At 38.4% G+C, this 27,798-nt stretch overlaps 1 protein-coding gene across 1 annotated transcript in view; it reads left to right on the forward strand.

The window, feature by feature from the left end:
• slf1 (SMC5-SMC6 complex localization factor 1) overlaps window positions 1-24,730 on the forward strand; it is a 41,827-nt gene extending 17,097 nt beyond the window's left edge. Inside the window, exons 16-19 of the mRNA XM_048189177.1 lie at window positions 962-1,041; window positions 7,981-8,073; window positions 9,102-9,284; window positions 23,846-24,730. Of these exons, the coding sequence (XP_048045134.1) occupies window positions 962-1,041; window positions 7,981-8,073; window positions 9,102-9,284; window positions 23,846-24,351 (862 nt within the window). The 3' untranslated portion in view covers window positions 24,352-24,730. The remainder of the gene's footprint in view (window positions 1-961; window positions 1,042-7,980; window positions 8,074-9,101; window positions 9,285-23,845) is intronic.
• Window positions 24,731-27,798: the final 3,068 nt, after the last annotated feature.

Raw genomic sequence — 27,798 nt, forward strand, 5'->3', positions numbered from 1 at the left:
TTATTATAGTTTTGCTGTGCTCTAAAATATTGCATCAGCTAGATTAAAGGATTTTGCCTGCAAGACAGCATTGAGGGGGTTATTGGAGACATTTTTGCATTATAAAGTATAATCATTTTAATCTATTAATAAAAAAAAAAAAAAGGTATTACCTATCATACAATTTTAATCCACATTAACAATCTCTAGATAGATAGTTTGATCAATTGATCGATTGACCATGTGCCTTAGTCAACACTTGATCAGACATCCAACACACTTAACCCAACTAAAACATCAGCTGCAGTCGTGCCTGCATCACTGTAGTGATTTTGGTGCCATTTACTGACAGTTCCTTAAACACTGGCCAGGGACTCCATCCTGGGAGAGCTCCACGGGGGGGTTTGGATAGCTGTCTCCTCGGATAAAAGGATTCAGTAAGTACAGCTAACGTACAGGGGTGAGTTTCACGAAAGCATCGTTGGTGAACCATGGTCGCAAGTCCCATTGAACTCTATTGGTAACGACGGAACTTGCGACCATAGTTCGCTTTGGGAAACGCAGCCCAGGCTGGCTGATAGTTGCTACAGGCGATGCACTTAGATGCCAGTCTCTAAACTCCATCCTGTGGTAGTGTGAAAATGTCGTGACAGTGATATAATGATGTTTGTAGACTCGAGCGGTGGTGTAAAGTGGGGCATATTTAGTGAACTTTGTGTTAGGGTGTCATCACTCTGTGTTTTGTAAGAGGTTGTCTTGGAAGTTTTAAATATTACAGGCTTTTTCCAGCTCTCCGGTCCTCTGGCTAAGGATAAATTCTTAATTTAGCCGTATTTATGAGTGTTTTCATGATGTGCTGATGTTAGCATACATGATATATCCTATCTGTTTACCCACAAGCTCTGTGAACTATTGTCCCTTCAAAAACACATAGCTTCATGTCTCAATCTGTCTGTGAAATGTTACTGTGTGTTCTTTTCAGACCTGCGAAAGACTCGGCAGGCGGCTCAGATTCAGGGAGAGAGATTGTCCCGAGAGGTTACCACAGAGTCAATGCTGCAGGTAAGAGCTGCTGCGTGCCATTGTCTGTCTGTCTGTCTGTCTCTGTATCATTCTGTCTATCTTTTCTTTATATATCATTCTGTCTATATGACTTTCGACCTGTCTTTCTGTCTGTCCGTGTATCTGTTTACCTATCTATCTGTGTGCATATGACATACAAGTATATATGTATGTCATTCTGTCTGTCTATCGTTCTATGTATCATTCTATCTGTCTATGTATCTATGTATCTGTCTGTCTATCGTTCTGTCTATCATTCTATATATCATTCTGTCTATCTACCTGTCTGTCTGCCTGTCTGTCTGCATCTCTCTCTTTTATTTCAGTTCTGTAGTGCATTCAGCTAGGTCAAAAGCTCTCGACAGAGCCTCTCTTCATAACCTCAGGCAACAGCATTTACATTCCACATGCTTTTTATACTCCCCCCATCCTTTGGTGAGGAAGAGGTGGAAAATACATAAAAACCAGGTGACACACACACAAACATAATGCTTGTCAGATCCCCCGTTTAAGAATATTAAACACTGCAATTAGGATTCTGCTGTGAGGAAGGAGAGGAGAAGAGGGGGCGAAAGAGAGAAAGACAGAGGTAGCCGAGCCTGGAAGTTTCTGTAATTAGGAGGTTGGCACTCCGTGTGAACCCACCAAGGTGTCAACGCTCATCTTTCCCCTTCTACCTGATCAGAAAGACCCCCACACCAGAGCAGGGAGCGGGGGAGGGCACGGAGAGAGAAAGACAGCCCTGTTTTCAGGAGACTCAAGGCTGCTGCTCCCTGCCTTGTGTTGTTTTTTGCACTACGTGCTCCCTATACTGATGTGTAGCACATCAATTTTTGATGAAGCATCCGCAGGCTCTCAGCTGTAGATTTCTGTAGGTAGATGCTGCAGTGTTTTTCACAAGGTATGCAGGTCCATGCTGCCTTGTTAACTTCACCCTGAGCTGTCTGTCTGCTCAGTGCACTTCATTGTGGCTTATGACTACAAGTAATGATGTTATAAGCATATTGGTGATGGTCTTGGGGTAAAGCTCAGATTGGGATATTGGGATGCAGTTTGCAACCCCTTTGCAGAATGACTTTCATCCAACTGGATTTTGAAAACCTAACGCACTTAATTTTGTAAAATGTTTTGCTGGAAAGGTGTGTTTCTGCTAGGGCTGCCCCTAATTGATGTCTAAACTTTAGTCGGCGAGAAGAGGCTTAGTCGACCATAATTTTATTAGTCTGTTAGTCACAGAAAAAAAAACCTTCACACGAAGTGGAGAAGTCAGGCAGTCTGTGAGGGACAGATCGTTAACCGCGAGTCCTTCTGGTAGTTACAGTAGTATCGGGCAGGAAATCCAAACGTTCGCCTATTATTCATCATTCTCAATTATGGCTTATCATTTGAAACATGTAAATAATAGCAACTTTACTTGGCCACTCACTCTAACGTTAACCTAGATTAATATGCGCAATGATTAGGCGCATATTCAAGTGTTTGTGCGGAGTGTGGAAGCTAAAGTATAACGTGCTTACCGCATGACGTGGAGGCGTCGGTGTGATCACTTGCGTTTTTTCCTGATAACAGTGGAAACAACTTAAAATACTCAATTTTTGATCATACGGATAAGAGTAACACATCATGAAAAGCTGTAAAGAGTCTACTTTTATTTGTGTAAACTCAAAATAATAACAAAACGTTGTGCTTTTGTAAAACAATGAAAACAAACAGGATGCGCTTTCTGCTGTCTTGGTTTCCCTGAACTGGAACATCAGTGTATACTTTCCTCATAGACATGAGAAATATATCTATATAAAGCTTGAAATGTCTACCTTTTAAATGAACCAATTAAAATCGAAAACAAATACTTTCTGATTATGTAATCTGTATGAAGTTTTATGCATGCGCTTGAACGCGGAATAGGCTATATATTATGCCTTTATATTAAAGGCTCATTATGGTTTAGTAATAGGCTTGGTTTACTTAGTTATTATATTAGATTAATATAAACATGATTAGTCAACTAATGGCTTTCATTAATGACCACTAATCAACTAGAAAAATCTTTAGTCGAGGGCAACCCTAGATTGTGCTGTATTTGACATATATATGACAAAGAAATAACTTTAATTTGTCATAACAAATTATCATGGTCAAAACTTCACATTTGCGTAATATTGGTTTTCAATTTTTTGTGTAGCCTCACTGAGCATCAGTGACCTCTTGCAGTACTTTATTATACAGTAGTTGTGTATGAGTCCCTCATTTGTCCTGAGTGGCAAAGCTAGATCTCAAACCAGGGACACCCATCACAGAGGACAAAAAAGTACATTTGTGTAAATTGAGTTATTAAATTGTGTAATGAAATGTGAGTAGATGTTTGTTAGGTTACACAGCTTCATCAGGTCAGTAATATATTAAAAAACGCATTTTATTTGATGCCACAAAATAAATATTAATTTGCACAAAGGGTGTGTAAACTTATGAGTTATATCACTCTATCACTGTATATGGTGGCCCAGTACATGATTATTATTGATTTATTATACAATTTCTTATTCACATTCCCATGAACTAGATGCTTAAACCTCTTATAACTCCCAGAACTACAGGATGTCGCTTAAACCTAAAAGTGGTCAAATTGAAAATGCATCTAGTCATCACAGTGTTCAAAATGCACTATTGTGACAAATAGCCCGTTATTTAAACCATTAGCCAACCTGCAGCAGAGCTGTCATCTCAGACGTCACAACCACACAAGAAAGTCCTCTCTACGAGAGAGAGAGAAAAAAACAACAACAACTGCAAACGCTACACACATTTCACAATTTATAAAAAAGGACAGGATGGATTTATCCTCTTCGAGCTTGTAAATGCTGAGTATGCAATTACCCCTATAATGGAAGCGTTGTGTCCAAATTGGAGCCATTAAAGTGATTTAACAGAGGGAAGATTGGGCCTGGCATTTCTGAGACTGTGTACACATGGGGAGTTGAAAAATGTTTAATCACTTGGTTTTAGGGCCTATTAGGGTGTGAAAAAAGGGCCACTGTGAGCCAGAACTTGTCATGGTGCTGAGGCACTCATTAAGTAATACTTTTATTGCATTTGGTTTCATTTCTTCATAATACCCTGCTAATTATTTTCATTGATTTTGGGTTGTGAGCTTTTGGGATCTTGCTTTCATGCACTTCGACAGTTGAGTTAAGGGGTCTGTTGTTTTCCTACCCTGTTATTCTTTCCTTTGAGACAGAGAGAGATCAATATCAATATGTGCTATTTGTTTGCTATTTAAAGATAACCTGAAAACCATACTTGAGTAAAAGTACAGATACCTTATGAAAATGACTCCAATACAAGTTACAAGTCACCAATTCCAATACAACTTGAGTAAAAGCCTTATGCCTCATTTCCACCGAGCGGTATAGTACAGTACAAAATTTTTGCCGTTTCCATTGACAGAAGTTGTGAATAGTACCCTAATTCCGAACCGTACCCTTCCGTTGGGGTACCTAGCACAGTAGTCCGGTACTAAAGGTTGGAACTAGGCTCACTGCAGAACGTAGATTTGTTGACAGAGAATTGTCATTTGCACGTGCAGACAACACAAAGCGCCATATTTTAATAAAGTTCAAACACAATACCGTTTCTTCTTGTGACAAACAGCAACATGCCGAGAAGCTAGAACAAGATCTGCTGTATGTCCTCCATTGTCGCTTTTTTCCTCGCGCGAGAATGACATTGATCACTACTTTCCAGCATACACCATGCCTATCAAGTTAGGGTACTGTTGGTGGTGGAAACGCAAGCCAGATCAGAGTTTACCATCCTCAATCGAACTGAACTGTACTGTACTGTATCGCACTACTCATATACATCAATGCAGGGAGAGAGAGAGAGGTGCACAAAGCTGCACGATTAGTCTTTAAAAGATCTCGATCTCGCATTCTCGATTTCATCACCCATCTGATTCCTAAATGACAAGGATTCACCCATGTAGGCTATTAAACCTTTGACAAAAATAAAATTCGCGAAATTCAAATCTGCATTCGCACTGCGGTTGATCTAGAGAGAGTTGTTGATATAAACAGCATTACAAACAATCTTGTCAAATACACAGTATCATTATTTCTGTTACAAATGTTCGCAGAAGTATATAAAAGTGTATTATTCAGATAAACGCTGATGTCTACTTTACCGATCAAAACAGAATAAATCACCTTTTGAAAATGCTTCTAATAGGCTAACTAAAATATAACTTGCATTGTTGCGCTACTAGGTGGCAACTAGGGTTGGGTATCGTTTGAATTTGAACGATTTCGATTTCGATTCCTTGTTTCGATTCCGATTCTTTTTTTTAAGAGGCAGGGTCAAAAAAGTTTAGGATATTTTAAATGAGCTTGGTAACCAACGGTCTTTCTGAAGGAAATAGTCTGACCTTCTCCATCAATTTTAATTCTATGAACTTTTTACTTGTTATGAACTTTACTATGAATTTCTCACAGGGCTGATTTCATCTACAATATAAATATCAAATCTATGAACTTGAATTTAGTTATGAATTTATTAATTTAGTTTACGCCTATATCATTTGATGCACCGATCGAAATTACTGAAAATTTGCGACCGAAATATATTGTTAGACCAAAAATATCTTATCATTTTTTTCCCCCCTTACTACAATTTTTTTTATTGGTTGTTTAATATTTTTTTCCTTATTATGAAAACTGAAAACACTACACTGGAAGTTCCTGTTTCAAACTGACAAAGTCTTCATTTATCTTTTTTTTTTTTTTTTTTTTAAATATCGCAATAAATATGGTATCGTGGACTTTATATCAAGATATTATTGTATCATGAGATTTTGATATCGTTACATCCCTAGTACTTGCTGTATTTTACTCGTATTGAATGTAGGCTCAAAGATGCACTAGTCCTCAACACCTAAGAGACATGCTAGTGAAGAAACAGTTGATTTGTGAAAGCAATTACACTTAATTTTCTAAAATAAAAAAAATGACACAACAGACAGTTTTGGCCTCATCACCGGTTGCAGTCATGTCTCATATATGAAACACCTATGATTCACCTGCTAATGCACATTCGCTTAAAGTAGCCTGTTCTAGATGAGTAAGGGCAAAACACACAAGATATAGCACTTTCAATGCCCTGTAGATGGTGATATCACTTCTTTTATAGCAGAAATAAACTGCTACAGAAAAAGTTAGGTGCCATGCAAAATGTAATGAGTAATTGCATCCCTCAATACAAATCTATTGGAGTAAAGAGTAGATATACTTATTCAAAATTGAAGTCAAGTAGAAAGTAAAAGTTGCTAATATCGTTGATAGTAAAACTACAAAGTAACCAAAAAGATACTTAAAAGACAGTAACTAATTACATTTACTCAAATACTTTACACCACTAGTCAGACGTTGTTTTTATTTTTAAGCAGCGCATAACCAGCAAAGTTTAAAACCCTTGTTTTAGCACAGTGATCTTCTTTTATGTTATCCAGGACATATTTTACACTTCAAATACAATGTTGTTATGTGTTTTTTCTGACTACTTAAAAAAGTGATTTAAGTAATCCAATCACAAAACATTTTGCATCCTGTTTACAACTGCATTTAGTGCAGTCCACTCTGAGATGACTTTTTAAGCCATGTGTAAACAAAGTTTGATATAATTTTTGAATAAAAAAAAAAAAAAAAAAAAAAAAAAAAAGTAATTAACTTGTTTTCACCTTCTTTGTATTACAACATTCAAAAATGTGTTCTTGGAGCCCAATTTAGGTATAAAAATGTTTCCAGTGTCTAAACCATGATCTCAGTACTTCCACATCTTCTTTCTTTGTATCATGACAGAGGGTCACTCAGCGTACACAAAGTCGCAGACAGATTAGCCTTATCTGGTCATTTACATTTGCTTCTAACCTAATTTTCTCTGTTTGATCTGGCTTAAAGAGGCTTCTTGAAAATGCAACCAACATATTGATGTGAAAAGGGATGGAGCTTCTCCCTTTTTTCCCTGCCACAAGAAGAAAGAAGCCTGTCTGCTTTATTTCCCCCTCCTCATCCCTGCTGCCTCTCTCCGCTTTGGCTCTTTTAGCACGCCGGGTTTTATCTAGCCAGCCAAGGCTGCAGAGAAATGGGCACCCTGGTGAGACCCAGTAAAGCATTTATTAGCAGCTTTGCACAGCAGCATTATAATGGTAGCCACAGAGGCACTCAAGTTTGGCCTTTTACTTTCTTGTGAAGTTCAGCCACACATGAAAAAAGGAAGCAGCCCACCCTCTAATATATTCCCGATTTGATATTGTATCGGCAGAGCAAGGGATGAAGGCTGCCTTACAAAGGGAGCAGGCAGAGGGAAAATGTAAATAAAAGTCCTTGGAGGCTTTTGTGTCTGGCTGTTGTAGTTTGCAAAAGTGAGAATCACGTGTTCCCATTCGTACTGCCCAGTGGAGCTTTTGAACTCTGGCTGTTTGAAAAATCCCATCAGAGGCTTTGTGTATGGGCTCTGTACCATAACTTTCCCCGGCTGAACAATACCAGACTGCCAGGAATCCTTTTCCCACAATCGCCTTCAACTTGGGGTGCTAGTGTAAGTAAAGAAGTCCCACTGTCCGGAAAAAAGGGGAATTGCGACAAAGAGAGTGGATGAGCGCCTTTCTTTGCTTTCTCTCCGCTTCCTGTCCCTCTCCCCCCTCCCTCCCAAAAAAGCTTTTTTTTTTTTCAGGGTCAGCCCCTTTTATCTGTTTAATTTTTACATTTTCCATGTCGTTTCAGTGTGTGCCCTTTATTCGTTTTTATGTCGAGCACAGGAAACATTAAATAAGCGATTGCGGGACTGTGGGGGCATTTGGCAGGACGCACCCTGATTTTGGATGTTGCCCACTTCTCTCTTCCACTTGCCCTTTCTCTCTCTCTTTCTCTCCTCTCCATCCATGTGTAGGCGAGACACTCCTTCATCGAGCCTGCAAGAGGAACCAGGTGGAAACGCTGCTTCGTATCCTCAGCGTGCCTGGAACGGACGTCAACATTAAAGGTAGGTTTCTACATTCCTCCCCTGCCCTCGGTTGAATCGTCCTGCTTTTTAGATTTTACTTTTTTTGTGTGCTGAACAGTTAGATCATGGAAAACAAAGGAAAGTGTACGTCACTTGTGGTTACAGACCTTTTAGATCAAACATAAGGGTGTGTTCGGACAGCGTTTTAGGCTCGGTTTACTATTGTGCCGTCAAGAAGATTTTGTGCACGCCTTTCGCTTTCCAATCTCGTTTTGAAATCTTGATATATTTGTGGGTAGTTTTGTCATATAGCTTCATAAGAAATCATTCCTTTATTGTTTTTTACTATGTTGCATTATATTTTTAATTTTCTTTCACTCTTAATATGAGATTTATTTGATAACTAATAGCATTTTTGAGTCAGTATGTTTGCGCAATTATGTTATGACGTACAGAATTGTTTACGATTGAGGCCTCTTTGCTAAATAAATCTTTTTTCTTCCTTTTTTTTTTTTACAATGTTGTGTGGGTTTGTTTTTTGTTTTTCACTCAAATAGACTGCACTGGGAGTTGTAAGATGGGATTTGTTTTAAAACTATTAGCAAACAGTTGCATTTTAGAGTCAGTATGTTTGCGCAATTATGTTACGACGTACAGAAATGTCTGCGATTGAGGCCTCTTTGCTAAAAACAAATTCAAGTAGTTAACGCTTTGTTTACTTCGTTTAATCTAATTATCCGAATTAACAATTGTGTGAAAGTGTTCTTTATTTAATATACTAGTCAGAAAATGTCCTTTATTGAATAATTTACTTCACATTAACGTTACAACGCTATATCTGTTATATTATGTTAGCAAAATTCTGCGAAGACAAACACTATACCGCATGATTTTTTACGATCGTGCGCAACATATCGAAATTGAGTTCTTATTGGTATACGATTATTTTATATTACACTGATTTATTTACTTTCTAAGATTTTAATATAGATTGTAATATGATCAGCAAAAAGCAGGTAAGCTAGGCCTTGTGAATGTCACAGTATCTTTTGCATCACTGTTTGTAGATCACGCTGACTGGACGCCTCTTCATGAAGCCTGTAACCATGGCAGCACGGAGTGTGTGCAGGCCCTGTTGCACTACTGCCCGAACCTGCAGCTGGGCAGTCAGGTGCAGGGAGTCAGTCCACTACATGATGCCCTGCTAAACCAACACACACACATCGCCAAGATGCTGCTGCGCCGCGGCGGTGAGTGCCCGACGTACTGTACACGCATACAGTCTGAGATCAAATCTTCACATAACAATGCATACAAACACACATATATACACACTCAACGCATGAAGATTCATACTGTGAATACAGATCTTCACATAAGAGGGCTGAAAACATGAGAGCACATGCACACAGACGCACTCGCATAAATGTAAACCCTTCAACGGAAACTTTAAAGCAGCTGTTGAATTTCAAAAAAGTGATGAGTTCACTTGTTCCTCCTGGTTCAGTCTCTCATGAGTCTCTTTTGCAGTCACAATCAAACGACCCTTCTATGGGAGCATGACTCGTATTGAATACCATATTGTATCGTATTACTTCAAAACATGTTCAGATTCTGATTCCTTTGAGAATGATGCTGAATTTATCAAGTCATATGGAACTGCTTCTCTTACTGGAGTAAATAAAGAGAAAAACAGTTTCTGTTTCCATGTGTGATGTCAGTATAAACAGACTGATGAGTGAAAGTGGCAGAAAGTCATATTACAGTGGCATTACATGTGTAAACAAACAAGTGCTTTGTAGAAATCTCTTAAATCCAGGCCTCTCCTGTGGCTTAACAGCCACGATCTACCACACACACACACACACACACACGTAGTGTCGTCTTTGCCATTCAGGGTTCAAGCTTTTTTACGTTTTTCCTTTATAAAAACCATCCATCTACAGGAATAACCCATCGGCGTGGATGACGCTGTTAGCATCCTCCTGAAGAGATTAGACAAGTCAGGTCTGCGGCTCTCGTGAAATTCGCATGCTGGTTTTTCACGGGGGAAATCTGTCAGAACAGAAATGTTTTGGCGCGCCTGGCTGTTTGCGTGCCACATGCAATCGATGTTTGCGAGCTTTGAAGCGAGCGGGACATGTGTCAATGCAGTAAGCGCGGGATGGCTTGACAACGGGGAGGGACTAGAGCAGAGACAAAATGAGACAGGCTCCTGGTTTCCCACACGCCTTACTGTCACTCTCTCTCTCTCTCGCACTCGCTCGCATTTTGACTAATTATAGTTAATTTGATTCTGTTCCCCTATTAACTCATGTAGATATTCTGGCCTCAAAAAGTAAATTAGATTGGGATTGTTTGGTCCCGGTGAGAAGGTTTTTTTTTCTTTTTTCTTTTTCCTTCCATTTTCCTCTTCATGCTGACTGAGATTGGCCCAATACCAATGCATGAAAAGAGGTCAGGAAAAGATGCTTTTTTCATGAAATTAGAATTGTGATGTGTCTGGGAAACAGACAGCCGCCAAGATCCCTCGTAAGACACGGACGTGCAACCTGAGGACAGATGATTCTGTGGATTCAGAGATAGCTGACTTCTAACATGCCCATTAAATTTATGTTATATAGAAATCAAGATTTCTATATAACATAAATTGCCTCATGGAAAATTGGATATTTTTATCGTTTTATTTATTTACTTTTTCTTTCTTTTTTTAACTATACATTTTCTAGATCTAGATTTCTCTCCGCTATAAATCCTTAATGGACTAAAAATTGTCTGATTCATATGATTCAGACTCTGATAATGATTTAAAAATCATTATCCATTAATCACTGTAAAATGACTGGAAAAGTCATGGAAAATCATTGTTTAAAGTGTGGGAAGTTGGAACAATTAAATTATTAAATATTAATCAAATTATTTTAGATGGAGATGGGTGTCTTAATTGTTTCCTCTTATGAATCGGGTTCAAAAATTCGCTCATTAACAAACGGTTATTATGGTTAAATGTAGAAAACAATTGCATAAAAAAATACAGATATATAGGAACAGACAACGTGTTGGTTTACATAAAGAGTAATAAGGACAGGCGTGTGTACATAAATGGAGCACACATTCACACGCTCTCACTGTTGCTCTCTGCTTCCAAGGTTGTACAGCTCTTACATTGTGCAAAACATAGCTTTCTCAATCCCAGCATTCTCAGCATGAAATAATAATGAATGTTAGTGGACGGGGGGGTGAGGGGGTGAAAGGCAAGACCCTCCTCCTCCTGCCTGTGGGCACTGGCAGGCTAACCGTGCCATGGCCAAGGGCAGGGACTGGTGTCATCAGCTTGACTAGCCCAAGGCTGCCAGCTCAACCACCCCCCCAAACACACACATACGTTGTAAGCATGGTGGAGCGTAATTTCGCTCAGCCATTTCCTGATTGGTATTGCATGCGGTTTTCAGCACCCAACAGCTTGTATCCAAAGAAAAGTGGCCCAAATAACGGCCATGAAAAAGCCTTTGAATCTTAATGACTTGACGGTTGCTGTGAATACAGCTCTGTTTTCAGGACTGGGATATATTAAGGCTCACTGGCATGACTCGGGGTCTCTTGCCCAAGGTTCAGCGTATAACAGATTGTTCTGCTCAGTCTTATTTACGGTGTATAGAAAAGAACTGTCGCCTAAAACTCAGTTGAGGTTTCCTGTATAAGTACTCAGCTTAGAGACACACGTCACCTTTGATGAGATCCTGATGAGGTCTGATGTCATTTATGCAGCCTTTTGTGCATTGAGAGCATAAGGTTATTCGTACAAGACAATTCATGAAATAGTTGCAAAATTGCAAACTTAACATGAATTCCAGATAGTCTTAGTATTTGGTTTCCCCCTTTTGCTTTAATGACTATTTAGTTTTAATTAGGGCTGCCCCCTAATAGTCAACTAAACGTTTGTCGACTAGAAGCAGCTTAGTCAACCAAAATCGTATTAGTCTGTTAGTTGCAGAAAAAAAACCTTGTGGCGAAGTCACACAGTTCGTAAGGGACAGTTGGCGATACCTTGTATGTCGGGCAGGAAATCCAATTCTGCATTTACTGCATGACATGGAAGCGCCGGCGCAATCACTTGCAGTAAAACAACTCAAAATACTCAATTTTCGGTTATACAGATAAGAGTAATACATCATTAAAAACTGTGAAGGGTCTTGTCTCATAGACAGGAAAAATATATCTATAGAAAGCTTAATGTCTGCTTATGTAATCCATATGAAAGGTGCATTTCTTTCTGTAGGTGCGTTCACTATACCCAACACATTCATAATAATTAGGCTACTTTTGCTGGTGCTTTGCGGCAAGCTTTATTCGTGCAGTACTGCACTTGAACGCGGAATAGACTATATTAAGTGTACATAAATTAAACGCTCATTATGGTTTAGTATTCTACTCAGTATATATATAAGTAATTAAATAATATAAATGTGCAATTAGTCGACTAATGGCTTAAATGAATGACTACCAGTCGACTAGAAAAATCTCTAGTCTGGGGCAGCCCTAGTTTTATTTATTTATTTATTTTTATTATTTTTTTTATTTTTAAGCATTGTTAAAAATCCTAAAATTATTTACTGGTTTAAATTAGATTTTCAGTATGATCTAAGACATTTGAAGCTCAGTGAAGTTAAAGTGTTTCCTGTAAACAATATTTATGACCATTTGACTACCACAGCCATTGATGGACAGTCCCTGTCCCTGGTCATATTATACATGATTCAGAGAAATGTTTCCAGTGTTTTTAAAAACTAGAAGCAAAAAAAAAAAAAAAAAAAACATTTCTCTCAATTTTTTTTTTTTTTTTTTTTTTTTTTTTTTTTTTTTGCAGTACAGTATTGCCAGAGTCACTTGGGTGTGGAAAATAATATGCCGCCCAATTGTCCTGGGGCCATATTCACAAAACATTTTATCTTACCACTAAATGTTCTCCTAAAAAGCAGTAAAAGTTCTAAAAGCTAGTTTTCTCTTAAAACCTATTCACAAAGCTGCGGAGACAAACTTTTACTAAGGAAAAGACAGAAGTCTTAAGCTAAGAGTAAGGGCAGGGTTGACCTCATTGCTGTGGATGATGTCAACACGCTTACTAACTATGCACACAGTGATTGGCTGATAAGGGAAGAGTCTCTCTGAGCGATTTAATCATAGAAATATTGTAGAATGAGGTATCATGATTCCATATTAAATTAATGGTTTTAAAATACAAATGTTGCCATATTCAAATAAAGATTTTTTAATAAAAATGTTGCCATATTCAAATAAAGGTTTTAAAATGTAGGCTAAGTGTCACTAATTAAACTAGTATATGTTCAGCTAATTGTCAGCCTCTTACATGTCTTACAATTCAAGTGACAAATGATGTTTTAGAAACAAAGTTTTGGAGGAGCACATTCAAACGGTCTATCTAATCAGCTCGAGTGGAGGTATTGAGAGCCGACTCACCTATAGTTACCTCAACAGTTTTCTGCATCCCTCCGCCACCCCTCACTCTCGGCTGGGGATATGGGGGAGAACTCTGGCTTTGGGTTAAATTTTTTTTTTTACTCTATTCGATCATTTGTAAGTGTGAACTCATGAAAACAACTGCCACAGGTAATCGGACATTATTTACTTATTTATTTATTAAAGATTTATTTTTGGCATCTTATCGTAGTTTCAAATCTAGAAATCAAAATATTTATTGCATTTGTAAAGATAAGGCTCTATCGCTATTGCCTCATGGTGAACAGTGTCTTTAGGTGGATTAGGATTGTTTGTGATTTGGTCTTAGTGATTTAGGAGTCCTCTTGACTACTCTTAACGTTTCACAGATTTAAGAGCTAGTTTTAGCGTTAAATTGCTTTATGAAATACTCTTGGAGCAAAAATTTAGGAGTCCTAAAATTAGGACTGACACACCCATTATTTTTAAGAGTTTCTCCTAAATCAGCAAGTTAGGAGCTACTTTTAGCCTTAAGATGTTTTGTGAATACGGCCCCTGATCAACAAATTCTCAACATATCCTGATAGATGAAATTAAGTCCTATCTATTATTGTTTCCCTTTGAACTTTATTTACTTTGACTATATATATATATATATATATATATATATATATATATATATATATATATATATATATATATATATATATATATATATATATATATATATATATATATATATATATACCAAAAAATGCTTTTCGTATAAAATGCTTTTCGTATCGCAGTGTTTTTGGTCCATACAATAAAAGTCTATTGGATCATATGGTGTTTTATTATATGGACCAAAGCGATCTTCGGATTAAGGTTTGCATAACATAAGGGCGAGTAAATGAAGACAGATTTGAAATTTCTGGGTGAATTATTGGTTTAAATTGTTGCGGATATCATTTTAACATTGTCTCTAAATAGATCAGTTTTATCCAAACAGCCTTGATGAGTGAAACTGTAATCCATGTCATTGAACTTTTCCAGCATTGTCTCATTGTTGCCTCCAAAATTTTACCATACATCAATCATTTCTGAACTATATTTCCTATCCTTCGTCAAAAGTATAGACAGTAACTCAGAGTAACAAAAGAACCATGATTTCTTTTGTTGTGGTATTAGAGTATAAAACACTTAAAGGCTTAGAGCTCCTCGGCGCCGTCGCTCCAGCACAGTAATGACAAACGATGGCTCAATGTCTTTGTTAATAAGGCTGAGTTCAAACGCAGTTGTTCTCCTTTTCTTCCTCTCTGTGTACATTAATAGGAGTATTTCCCCCTCGCATTTTGCATTGAAGCCACGTTAGATTAAAGCTCTGGCAAAGCTCTCGATTTAGTCATTACACAACTCCTCATGCTCTGTTTGTTTGTTTGTTTGTTTGTGCTAGTCACACCAAATACATTAATCAGCTTCTCTTCTCAGACTTCTCTCCCTCTATCCTTGTTTTTCTTTCTTTCAGTCTCTCTCTCTCTCTTTCTCCCTCTGATTGTGAGTGCCTTTGAGCTTCCTCTGCATAATTTTTCTCCTATTAAAATGCATAATTAACTAAGTCACTTCCTCACACTGAGCTCACCAGGCTTTCAGCTGTGCCACTGTTAGGATCAATACTGAATGTTTGACTCTGAATTTGGTGTGTTTGAGTTCCACCAAACTTGTAGCACCCTTTTTTCTTTGCGAATGGCACAGATTCTTTACTGTCTTTGAAATATTTATGAGAATACTTGCACAGTAATGGCAATAGCCACAATCGTGACAAGCAGCAGGACATTTTGTCAGTTGCATTGGTTTCTATTTTTGCATCGTTGTAATCTCATTGGTTTAAAATCTCACTGTGCACAACCACATATTAGACATCAAATATCGTCTGACTGGGTTTTCGATTTCAGATACTGACTGGATATTTTGAAATATCATTCTTTTAATTTAGCCAAGAGGTTGATCTTCCACTGGTCACATGTCTTCACCTGATGCGAATTCGCAGTTCACAGTTCAACTTTGGAACGTAGCGAAATGCAAAACTTTTCTCACGAGCTTGTGTTTTCAGTCTGACACATTTGTATGTGTATGAATGGAAGTCAAAAAGTGTAGTGTGACCACCCCTTAAAAGGTTATTTCACCCACAAATTAAATTTATGTCATTAATTACCCTCATGTCGTTACAAACCCGTAAGACCTTTGTTCATCTTCGGAACACAAATTAAGATTTTTTTGATGAAATCTGAGGGTTTCTGAACCACACATAGGCAGCAACGTCATTGCACGTTTTGAGGTCCAGAAAGGTAGTAAAGACATCGTTAAAATAGTCCACGTGACTGTAGTGGTTCAGCCTTAATGTAATGAAATGACGAGAATACTTGTTCTGCGCAAAAACAAAAACAAAATAATGACTTTATTCAACAATTTCTTCTCTTTTATGTCAGTCTACTATTCTGTTGGTGTAGTCAACTCAGTTCAGTGCAGCGCTTCTGGGTTCTATGTCAAAACTCTGAGTCATTATTGGCCGGCTCCTGCATCAGCATCACATGCAAGTGTCATGCTGCTCACTTGTACAGCGTCAGCCAATGTCGGTGTTCAGACGTAAACACAGAAGAGCTGCACTGTGTTCATTACATCAACAGAGTATGACAAGGGTTCAAGTTGTTGAATAAAGTTATTTTTGTTTTTTTGCACACAAAAAGTATTCTTGTCATTTCATAACATTAAGGTTGAACCACTGTAGTCACGTTGACTATTTTAACGATGTCTTTACTACCTTTCTGGACCTCAAAAGGTGCAATGACGTTGCTGCCTATGTGTGGTTCGGAAACCCTTGGATTTCCTCAAAAATATCTTAATTTGTGTTCCGAAGATGAACGAAGATCTTATGGGTTTGGGACGACATGAGGGATGACAGAAATTTCATTTTTGGGTGAATTAAGCCTTTAACTCACAAGCTTTTGGAAAATGTGCACATCCAAACCGAATTGACCCTTCGCAAAGACCCGCCCCCCCTTAGTTACTGTTGCTTTGTCCGACAAGCCATGGTGCTGACACGCCACACAGAGTGAAAAATACATCGCGGAGCAAAGTGGACACTGACAACACATCGACAGACAAGACAGAGCAGGTTACTTATGATATTAAACAAAGTCCCAGCTTTCAAACTGTGTAATTTTGTTTAAGAAATTCGAACAATAAAAACCGTTTTGTGGCTCTTTAATGTGTCATGACAGATTGCTGTAGCGCCTCAGCTCAAGCAGCTCGTGAACCGATCATCTCTTTTTACTAGTTAATTTATAGCATCAAATAAACATCAATGAACATGAGAAGGAATGTTGTTTCAAACGCGGAAAGACGTCAATACACACCATTTTTCAAGTTCAAGTCCACCGAGGTTAATCTTCTAACTCCTGACTGCTTTGTCGGACAAAATGGCGGATTCGGCATTATGGTTGGTTAGATCGCTTGTCAATCAAACTCCCGGCGAAGGGTCAATTGGGCACACATGTAAGACAAAAAAGTGACATCTACATACAAATAGCTCCAAAAATGTTGCTTTGTTTCTAAAAAGTTTGGAGCCTTAATATCAGTATGTGAACATAATTTTCTACATTAACAAGCTTCTCATTAATAGCTTTTTTAGTACTTTCTGAAGTTTGTATTTAGTCTCATATAGCCAGACCGTTGACTGTTGGCTGTTATCATGCACTTTGCATCTCATTCTGGCTAAGAATTGCTCACTTAGAACAGGAAGAGCCCATTTGATTGACATGTAATGTATCCATTTATAGTTTGCTGTTTTTCACATACATACCACAATAAAAGACTGCCATTGAAAGACTTTATGTACTGTAAACCGAACATCTACAAAACACAGGAAAACAAAAATGATGTGGAAATAAGTTGAAATCAGATATTCAGTCCATCCTAAAGAAATACAAACAAATTGTTTAAAAAAAAAAAAAAAAAAAGGGGGGGGATCACTTTCAAAAGGTACTAAGATGTACCATGTGGGTACCATGTACACTTTAGGTGCTAACATGCACACTTTCGGAGTAAATGAGTTACAAAGATGTACCCTCAGTGACAGCTTTTGTACCTTTTTTCTGAGAGTGTTGAGTGTTTTTCATACTAATATTAATACTAATACCGTTTTAATATTTAAATATAAAATATGTCATTATATATAAAATATATAATAACATTTGAATTTAAAAAATATATATATATTTGTATTTTAATACATAATTACAAAATTAATTAGTTCTCATTGCACAACCCAGATTTGTTTATAAGCGAACCGATGCACCTTGACTCCCAGAAGTTAATCAGACCTGGTGATTTCATCGAGCTCTTGCCATTTTTATGTGCAATATGTATCTGACAGTGGTCCAGCATGCTGTGTGAGGCTGAGACTAGACTGTTGAAACAGACTCAGATCTTTATACGGCTCCATCTGTGTGCCATAACCAACACTGTGCTGTTCTGATAAACTAGGTAGGATGAATAGCACCTATCTTTGTCAGTCTGGCATGGTGGCATCGAGGGTTGTCTGCGTTGTGTTTGTAATGTGAAGCAGGGAGGGGCCCGTGTTGCTCGAGTGCGATGCCAGGGAATCAGGTTACAAAAAGCTCCTGTTGTGCCCCCCATGCACAGTAATCTGTCCTAATCTGAGCCTGCCTGGCCTTTTGTCTTGGTCAATCTCTGTTAGTCAGTATAATGTGATTTCACACACACAGACTTCCGTCGGGTCAGTGTGTGTCTGCGTGTTCACAGCATGACAAAGAATTGTGTCATGGTTTCATAGACTAAGGGCTTGTGTTGTCTAGATTAAATATGTGTGGATACAGAATGGATGGAATGGTTTTCGCTCTGTTTTGCCTCCCCTCCTCCACCTCTCTATTCCTAGTCTTCGTCTGCCCTCTAAAGGCTAAGGGGCGGCTTGCTTTGCTCCTGACTGATGTGTGGTTTACATGCACGTTAACTGTAGCTCATCTGTGGCAGAGGTGCAAATATCAGCAAGGGCTGAATCCCTCCGAATTGTTGTCATCTGTGCAGGGGGCATAATTACCATCTCTGGCATTTAATACCCCCAGGTGTTTTATGTATCTGCTAAGCAGAGTATCTGACACATCACGCCAATACCTGGACTGACTTCAATCGTTCGGTGTGACAAATGCGCCAGTATCGTATCAAAACTCCCGGCTGACCACTCCAGCGGCTGCGGGTGCATCTGCATGGCTAAGCGCTGACAGATGTGTGTTTCATGGGCCATTGTGAAGAAAGGGTTGCGGCTGATCGTGCCGTCTGGGGGGAAGGAGATCTGCCCATAGCTCGCATTCATCAGCAGTCGCTGGCGAGCCGCACATTTGTGCGGGCGGGCGGGCAAGCAGGGCCCCGTCTCAGCCTTTGTCACATTCCAGGTTTCGGCCTGTCAGGTATTTGACAGCTCTGGAGTGGGACTGCCGTTAACAAAGTGTGCTACCTGATTGATGGTGGACGGGCTGTGTTAAGTGTGTATTTTGAAAGAGAAAGATTCTCTCACGAACCCAACAGCGAGGATACATGGAGGATTGTGTGTGCTTAAATGACAAGTTTATTTATTTAAAGTGTTTTTTTTTTGTTTTTTTTGTATTCTGGGTTAGTAAAGAACATGGTTTAATAGTAAAATTGCATTAAAATAGTTAGTTAAACACTCCCATAATATCTAATATGCTTTATTTATGTTTTTATTTGAATACAGATGTAATATTTTCATCATTTGCTTATGATATGGTGTCATGGTAATTATAGTGCGAGATGAAACACTTGAGCGTGACTTAGTGTGTGTGCCTGTTTTGGTATGAATAAAAAGAGATGTTTAAAAGTCTAGTGTGTCATGAAGGACACAAGCATTCCTGTTCCCCTTACAGGGAAAAAAACACACCTTTTCAGAGCTCGGGTACTATTTAAGTGTGCATAAAACATGTCCTTCTCTCTGTCCAATTTTTATCAAAGTTGTGGAACATCAAGCAGGGGGAAGCTGGAGGCAATCCAAGGCCTCTCCCTTCAACAAAGAAAAGGCATTTGCAGTTTTATTGAATTGTCAATGTATTTGAAAGTCTTACAGTAAGCACTGAAAGGAAAAAGGTGTTTTCTTCCTGTCAAATAACACTGTTTTCCCTAAAGCCTAAAACTTACATGTTGAAGTACATGTTGAATGCATCTGTCAAGGATTCAGAGAGTTGCACACTGACCTTAAACCAGTGAAGTTCTTGCCTAAGCTCTGGGCAAGGTCTCATCTGTGGAGGGGGGGTCACAGTGATGACCTTTTATGAAGAAATTTGTTCTTCTTTTCCTCGATTCTGTCTCATGGACTTGCTCGCTTCTTCAGCTCCTTGACCTCAGCAATCGCTCCGATCCTTGACTTTAAACCAAAGTATACCAATAGTTATCTGTCAGTATAAACAGATTTCCTTAACAAAATAAAGGTATTGTGATGGTTTAATTGAAACAAGCCTAAGGGGATTGTTTTTTTTTTTTTTTTTTTCTGTGCCCCCATCTTCATTAATTCTGTGATATAAAGCAGCATATTTTTTTCCCCCTTGTTTCTTGCATTTGTGCACACAATAATCCTGTCTTTTGATAGTGTGACTTTGTCAACACCAAGGGGAAAAGCACGGCAAAGCTTTTTAGAGAGGTGCGAAGTTGTCTGAGCTTTAGCAGAACTGCTGCCACAATAGCACAGGGGTTTAAGAGTCAAGTATCTTCAAGAGCAGTTTGCCATAGAAATAGGGAGATCTAAATGTAAACAGAGTCCACTTGACACGGCTGGCATTTGCTAAGCCAAGAGTGGGAGTGTATCGGCTTTACCTTCAGCCACATTAAAGCCACTTTAACTGTGGTCACAGAAGGGAGAGAAAGTCATTTAACCAGTACATATATAGGCATCTACAAGCTCCGTTGTGAAAATCGATGTATTATTCTGAGAAATGTATTATTGCAAAGAGCTGAAGTTGAAGGAAATGGGTGTGTTGAAGGTTTGTATATTGATTTTTATAATACATTATGGATCTGTTTCTGTTCATTTTAAATTTTTTCTTGATGTATTTTTATACCCCTTTGCCAAAACTTTATTTAAACAATAATGGTTAATAGGGCTGGGTAAAAAAATATAGATTTCTCGATTTTAATCGATTCTCATTTTTACGAACCGATATCGATTCTTAAATCCCAAGAATCGATTAGTCTAGTCTGATTTTAGTTGATGAATGAGCAGAATATGTAGCGCCTCCCATCCAATAAATCACAATAATCTTTGTGCTTTGTTACTTTTGATATGAAGTAAAGTCTCAGATTTCAAATGACGTCCATCTTATTATGAGATTCAAAAAATAAATACCGTTTTGCCGCTGTTTAATGTGACGTGACAGATCTCTTTAACTGAGGCGCTAAAACGAAGCGGCAGCACAGAGCGCATGTGAACATCCTCTCCTCCGCTTTAATACCAGTTACAGCGCGAAATAAACACGACTAAACATCTGAAGTTATGTTAAAATATACAGTACAACTTACCGAAATCCATATCATGTCTCATGTAATGGCTCAATCAGTGTTTCAACTCTGGAAAGACGTCAATAAAACAGCTTGTAAAAAATGTCACGTAACGTCTAGGGGTGTAACGATACGCTCAGGTCACGATACGGTACGTATCTCGATACAGAGTTCACGATACGATACGTATCACGATATTTTGAACAAAATGAAACTGAAATTCAAACAAGATTTATTAAAAAAACATGAACAAATTTCAATAATTTTCCTTGTTGTACATACAAGATCACATTTCAATAAAATAAATAAATATAAAATTTTAATAAAAACCTTCTGTATTCAAATTAACAGTTGAATAGGGCTGTCTGTCACTGAAAAAAAATGTTAAATTTAACATGAACTTAGAATTATGAATAGGGGCCGTTCACATATCGCGTCTAAAAAGGCGTGGAAGGCGCGGCCGCACCGCTTCTCCTTCTTTCCAAAGCGCTTGCGCTCCTGTGGCGTCGGCCGTTGCTATGCAACCATGAACTGAGCTCTCCAAGAGGATCAGGATGTTTCTGCAAAGGATAAATGATTTCTAGCCCTTGCATTAGTTTTACTACGAGATATATTGATGGAGATAAGATATAAAAACCACCATGAACAGCTATGATCAGCTATGATCAGCTGTTCGGCTGAGCTTTTGATGTTTTGTTAAGGAAAGGCCATAGCTGATCGGTTGATTCTTGTCACACGACCTGCGGTGCCCTTGCGGCATTCTGAGAAGTTGAGAATTGCATGCGCGTCGCGACCGCGTTGATCCCATTATGAGCGCGCCTGCCGCCCGGCTACATTTGAAAATAATAACTGACTTGCACGCGGAAAAGACGCAATATGTGAACGGCCCCTAACTTAAAGCAAAGCATCACAAGCGTCTTTTGCTTTTCTGTGAGCACAGCTATTGCTGTGCACTGCGGTGAAAGAAAGCCACGACTTTTCTCACGCGACCATGCAAGAGACTGACATGAGAAACGTTTAAACCTGCTTGCAAGATTCAATGTGTGCCCGAAACACTTACTGAACTAGAGAGCTGATTGAGACACACCATCTACGATAAATCGTTACACCCCTAATACTTATAGTAATTTAAAAATGTGGTAGCATTGGATCTGGACAGGAAGGATAACTCTGGGAGTTGGAAGGGGTGTGTCGCGATTCTGCCTTCTCACATCGCGATACAGGTTCGTGGACCTGCGTATCGCGATTTCGGTTTCATATCGCATATCGTTACAGCCCTAGTAACGTCACATTTACCTCAGAAAAACGTATTCAGTGACCATAAACTCATTAGTCATCTAGAAAGGTGTACTCTAGAGAGCAACTTTCTGATAAATATATGCACATATATTACATATTGTGTTACATATTGTATTACATAATATATGTTACATATTCATTATAATTTTTAATGTTTAATGTTCTTCAATATTTAATGCATGTTTGAATAAATCAGTTACGACAGCCGCGATTTAAATGTTTATATTTCAGAAAAGCGAATTGGAGTAGAAAATTATGTAATTCTAAACTTTATTTATAATAAAAACATAATTGAGTGTAATTTAAGTGTTTGTATATAAATAAGTTAATTTAGCCTTCAATATTATTATAGTAGTACCAAATGACTCCCATGTGTAGTTTACAGCATTAGTTAAGAGATTTTTTTCCTCTAGAAAATTTTCCATGTACTGCAACTGATATACTACATCCAAAATAATTGATATCGAATCGAATCGAAAGCATGTCAATAGGAATCGAATTGAATCGTGAAAATTGTGTCAATACCCAGCCCTACTGGTTAATGATTGAGGCCACACTAAGAGTAAAACACTGAAAAGTATCATGGATACCATGTTTTTCTTGGGCATGTATTCTGAAATCCCTTTGAGTACCATGTAGATACCATGGTACATAAATATATTAATCAATCAGTACCATTGTTCAATCAGATGGCATCAATGTAGCATCTCAGTACATCTTTAGTAAGAGCATGTTCATGCTAATCTCTTCAGATGTGTAAACATTAAAGATAGGAAATATAACTAACTCTAATATGCCAAACTTTTGAATTTAAACCACTGAAGATCTTTCCTGCCTTAATTACGTAATTTCTAAGTTTCACTTTGAGTATCACTCTGAGTTTTCAGCCTGTTAATTGAGTGTTAGCATAAGTTAGCTGTGATGCTAGCCTATGGCTCAACATTAGCCAAGTTTCCCTATCGAACTAAAGGTGCCTGGAAGATATCTCTTCCTCCTCCTCACATTTTTTTGTTAATTACTCAGGATGTCTTGACTGTTTAATAAACTAAAACAATTCAGCAGATTGGATTTTCACATTGATCAATAATGATGACTCAGTTTGCTGTTCACTTTACCCATTTCTAAATGTGCTGTGACATCACTCACCTAAACAGCGTGCATTTTTCAAAGTGTAATGACCTCAACTAGCCTAACCCTGCTGAAAAACAACAGATTAAACCAGCTTAAGATGTTTCTTGTCTTAAATGACTTAACATGATCTAGCTATAGGCTCCTAAGATGGTGTTTAGCTAGTCAGCCAGCTGGTCTCCCAGCTGACAAGTGTCCAAAATCCCCCTAAAACCACCAAACCAGACCAGCAAGCCATCCTCAGCTGGTTTAAGCTCTTTTTAGCACTGTAAATAATAAGCCTATATCTTAATTACATCAGATCATGTAAAATGCTCGATGCTGTTGTAAACCTGTACAGTAAGTATTTGTTTCTTGTTCATTCCAGGCTCTCCTCTTCTACGGTTGCGTGACAATGAAGGTCAGACCCCTCTGGACCTGGTTTCTTTTGAGGCCCTGCGCGAGGAGCTCCTTCGCTGTGCGGAAGAAGGCGACAAAGCTCTGGACACCCCTTGTTCGCAGGTGCAGGATGTTCCCTTCATTGAGTCCTGCTCATGGGTGCTCAGCTGCCTGTTCCTCACTTATCTCCAAGAGCGACACATACCTACCTACAAAACCCCCCTTACCCCTCTGGACCTTAGTCCCACTGTATGCCGCACCCTGATTCGTCTCCGTCCAGGCATGCTAGCCTCCACCTGGAGAGATTCCTATGCGGTGAGCCTGGCTGAGGACCTGAGGACTGTGTTGAGTTTGGAGCAGTATGTGTCACAGGTGAGCCCCGCACTGAGACACTGTCATGGGGATCAAACCAGTCTGTTTGTGCAGCTGCTTGAAGATCTGCAGGCGGAGGGGGCGGCACTGATCTCTGGACAATCTGAATTTGACTCGTTCTAAAAGATTCCATATAGAGAAACAAGGATTGGGCATGTATCTGTAAACCTGTGGTAAAGCTCTGACTTTTATTTCTTGATGTTTGTGCTATAAAGTAAGTTTTGAGAATTAAGTACAAAAAATTACTTTTAATTGAGAACTCTACAGCGTGAATGATTACAGTAAGATTTTTAAATTAATAATAATTATTATTTGTAACATTGTGCATTTTGTTTTTTGTTTGGTTAATCAAAACTGGGGAGTATTTAATTTTTGTACAAAATATTTTTATAAAACACTACAAATTGTGAATGCTATTTAACTGTTATTCTTCATTTTTAATTCTTATATATTTCTTTAACTGTAAAATAAACGTTTAATTAAAAAAAAAAAAAAAAAAAAATATATATATATATACACACAAGAAAATAAGAAAATAAACAAACATAATTTGAAACTTAACAATTTTTCAAGATTTAATTTTTTTACAACCACTCAAAAGTGTGCCCATACCTTACCTACACACTCTTTATTAGAACTATACTCCACATTTTAGTCTTTAAAACTATAAAATAGCACAAAATGGACATACAAGAATTATGTGGAGACCAAACATGTTAAATCAGAACTGGCAATACTAATATTTTAATGTCTGGATTGCAGCTCAACACACTTTAGACATTGTCAATTAATTTCGTAAGATGCATCCTGTGATGCTTTTAAAATAGATTTGAAGTTCGCATGAATGCTAGACACTTGGTTGTTTTTTGTTGTTTCCAACTTATTTACTTACTTAAAACTTAGAAATTCTTATAGAACTTTCATAGAAATTCATATGAGAAGATCATGATAAATAACTTTTCACTTTAGCATATATATATCTTCGTCCATTAGACAACTCGAGCAATGCACCTTATCGCCTCTGTTCTAAATGGACAAACCTAACTTTAGTTGAAGCCCAGCCTACAAGATGACATCTCACAGTTCTCTGATCCAGGATGATGGAGGGAACGCATATGTGTGCCATGTGGGGTTAATAATCAATCCCCTCCAAACAACTGATTCCAGTACAAAAGCAAGAAATCTACCCAAGACCTCCATGAAGAATGAGCCGTTTCCTGATCATGCCCTTTTCAACTACAATCCAAGCGAGTCTCCGGAGGTGACCAGGGATCACGGCGGCCAGATTTGGGATTAGAACCCAAGACGCTGCGGATGGTCTGAGTCTGACAGCCCAAGAGCGATGGAGGATGCAGAGGTTAATAAATAACAAGCTCAAGTGTTCTTGCTTTCAGCGTGGCCATGATTATTAGCGTCTGGCAGCGCGGCCGTTTGTACTAGATCACGCCGTGTGATGCTGCGGTGTCATATTGAATAACAGCAGGGATCAGACAGGGAAGAAATATCCAGACTAACAAATGATTGGGGGGCCACAGAGGCTGAGAACACAGGGGAGCCCTTTTGGCCCCTGTGGAGAAACACACTGTTCCTCCATCACTCTGAGAGTGTGTGAAGAGCGCTTACATCGTGAGGTGTTCGGTAGGGAAACTTGGCACGTGGTGAAAACCTTGAAATATCGCAGTACTGGTGAAGGTGTAAGAAATCAATGACTCTTGTGTTTGAATGATGAAACAGCTTGTACACACCTGTGTGTTTGTCTACAAAAGCCCCAACACTAAGAGCTGATCTAGAGACCTTGTACCTACAGTATGCAAACACAATCGCTTTTCAAAGTACTAAAAACTGCTTCATATTAATTCAGATGCAAATCACACATCCAGTGTTATACTAAACTAAAACTAAAAATGATTTGTTCTTCGTTAATTGAAATAAAGCTAAAACGTACATTTTAGATGAAAAGCTTAAGCTTTAAAAAGTAAAAATTTTGGGCCTCATTTATAAAATGTTTGTGTAGAAACCATCTTACGATCATTTCTCAAATCTAGAAGAGAGGCGTACACACTTTTTTTTTTTTTTTTTTTTGTGCATATGTTCATTCTGAATCACGTACACGCAAAAAAAGTGTGTACGCCTCTCTTCTAGATGTAAAATTTATAAATTATAAATGGTCTTGAAATTGTGCGCATATCTCTGCCTTGTTAATGCTGCATAATTAATCTCATTAACTTATAAAAGAACACCAGTCAACGTCCAAATGCTTTACTTGAGAATGGTGAGCGGCAAGAATTTCCAAATACCTGCAGTACTCTGACTCTGCCACAAGGAAAAGTGCACACGTCTACTTAGACCCTGATGTGGCGTTAACGTGATTAACCCACATCAAAGACCGTTTTTATAAATATGAATGTTGGTGTGTATTTTAACGTACACACACGCTAAGATCAAATCTGTGCATACGCACGTTTTATGAGGCTTTTATTTCAGCTTAAAGAGTTCGTTCACCCAAAAATGAAAATAATGTATTTAATTTATTTTTCACCTTTATGCTAGCCTGACTTCGTCATACTCATATTCTAGGCAGAATGTGAGTCTGATACTGCTCCATTGCACTTGAATTATGGGGCGTGTCTTAACCAAACCAGTAAAAAAAAAAAAACTCTGCACTCAATTGGATAGACCTACAACCAATCAGAGCAACGCAGTAAGTGACGTATGTTGAACTTGTACTTAAACTTTTGCCGAATCCCGTTGGAAGGACGGCAAACACATCTTTCCCATCGACAAATGCCTTGATTGCGGTTCTTTGTTCGTCTTTTAAAATTAATGTGCTGTCGATTTCTTTTATTACAGACGTGATCTTACTTCTCCAGCTGCAGTCATCGTTGGTGAAAACCAATTCAACCCAAGCGCTCTTTGATGACGTGGGTGGTTACGTAACCGCAGATAGCCTGTCCATCATCGATTAAAGCCCGCCCTGGCAATTTGATTGGCTCGGTCTTCTGGGAGCCGAGCATAATTACTCCACAATGGATCGAGTCCAGACCGAACTTCCCGTCCAAAAAATGTTGTGGGCGGGGTTCGGGCTGGCACCCAGGCTACCTTTATGCCATGATTCAGATTGTGTGTCAAACCGGCAAACTGCTGAAATCACGTGACTTTGGCGCTCCGAACAGCAGATTCGACACGCTGATTCATTATGCTCCGAAGCTTCATGAAGCAGTGTTTTGAAATTGGCCATCACTATATAAGTCGTTATTTTGTTTTTTTTGGCGCACCAAAAATATTCTCGTCGCTTTATAATATTAATATTGAACCACTGTACTCACATGAACTGATTTAGATGTGTTTTTTAGTACATTAATGGATCTTGAGAGAGGAAGTGTCATTGCTGGCTATGCAGGCCTCACTGAGCCATCGGATTTCAACAAAAATATCTTAATTTGTGTTCCAAAGATTAATGAAGGTCTTACGGGTGTGGAACGGCATAAGGGTGAGTAATAAATGACAGAATTTTCATTTTTGGGTGAACTAACCCTTTAAGTACTAAAATTACTAAAACAGAAATAAAAT

Source organism: Megalobrama amblycephala, linkage group LG4 (genome assembly GCF_018812025.1).
Source record: "Megalobrama amblycephala isolate DHTTF-2021 linkage group LG4, ASM1881202v1, whole genome shotgun sequence".
Classification (NCBI taxonomy): Eukaryota; Metazoa; Chordata; class Actinopteri; order Cypriniformes; family Xenocyprididae; genus Megalobrama; species Megalobrama amblycephala.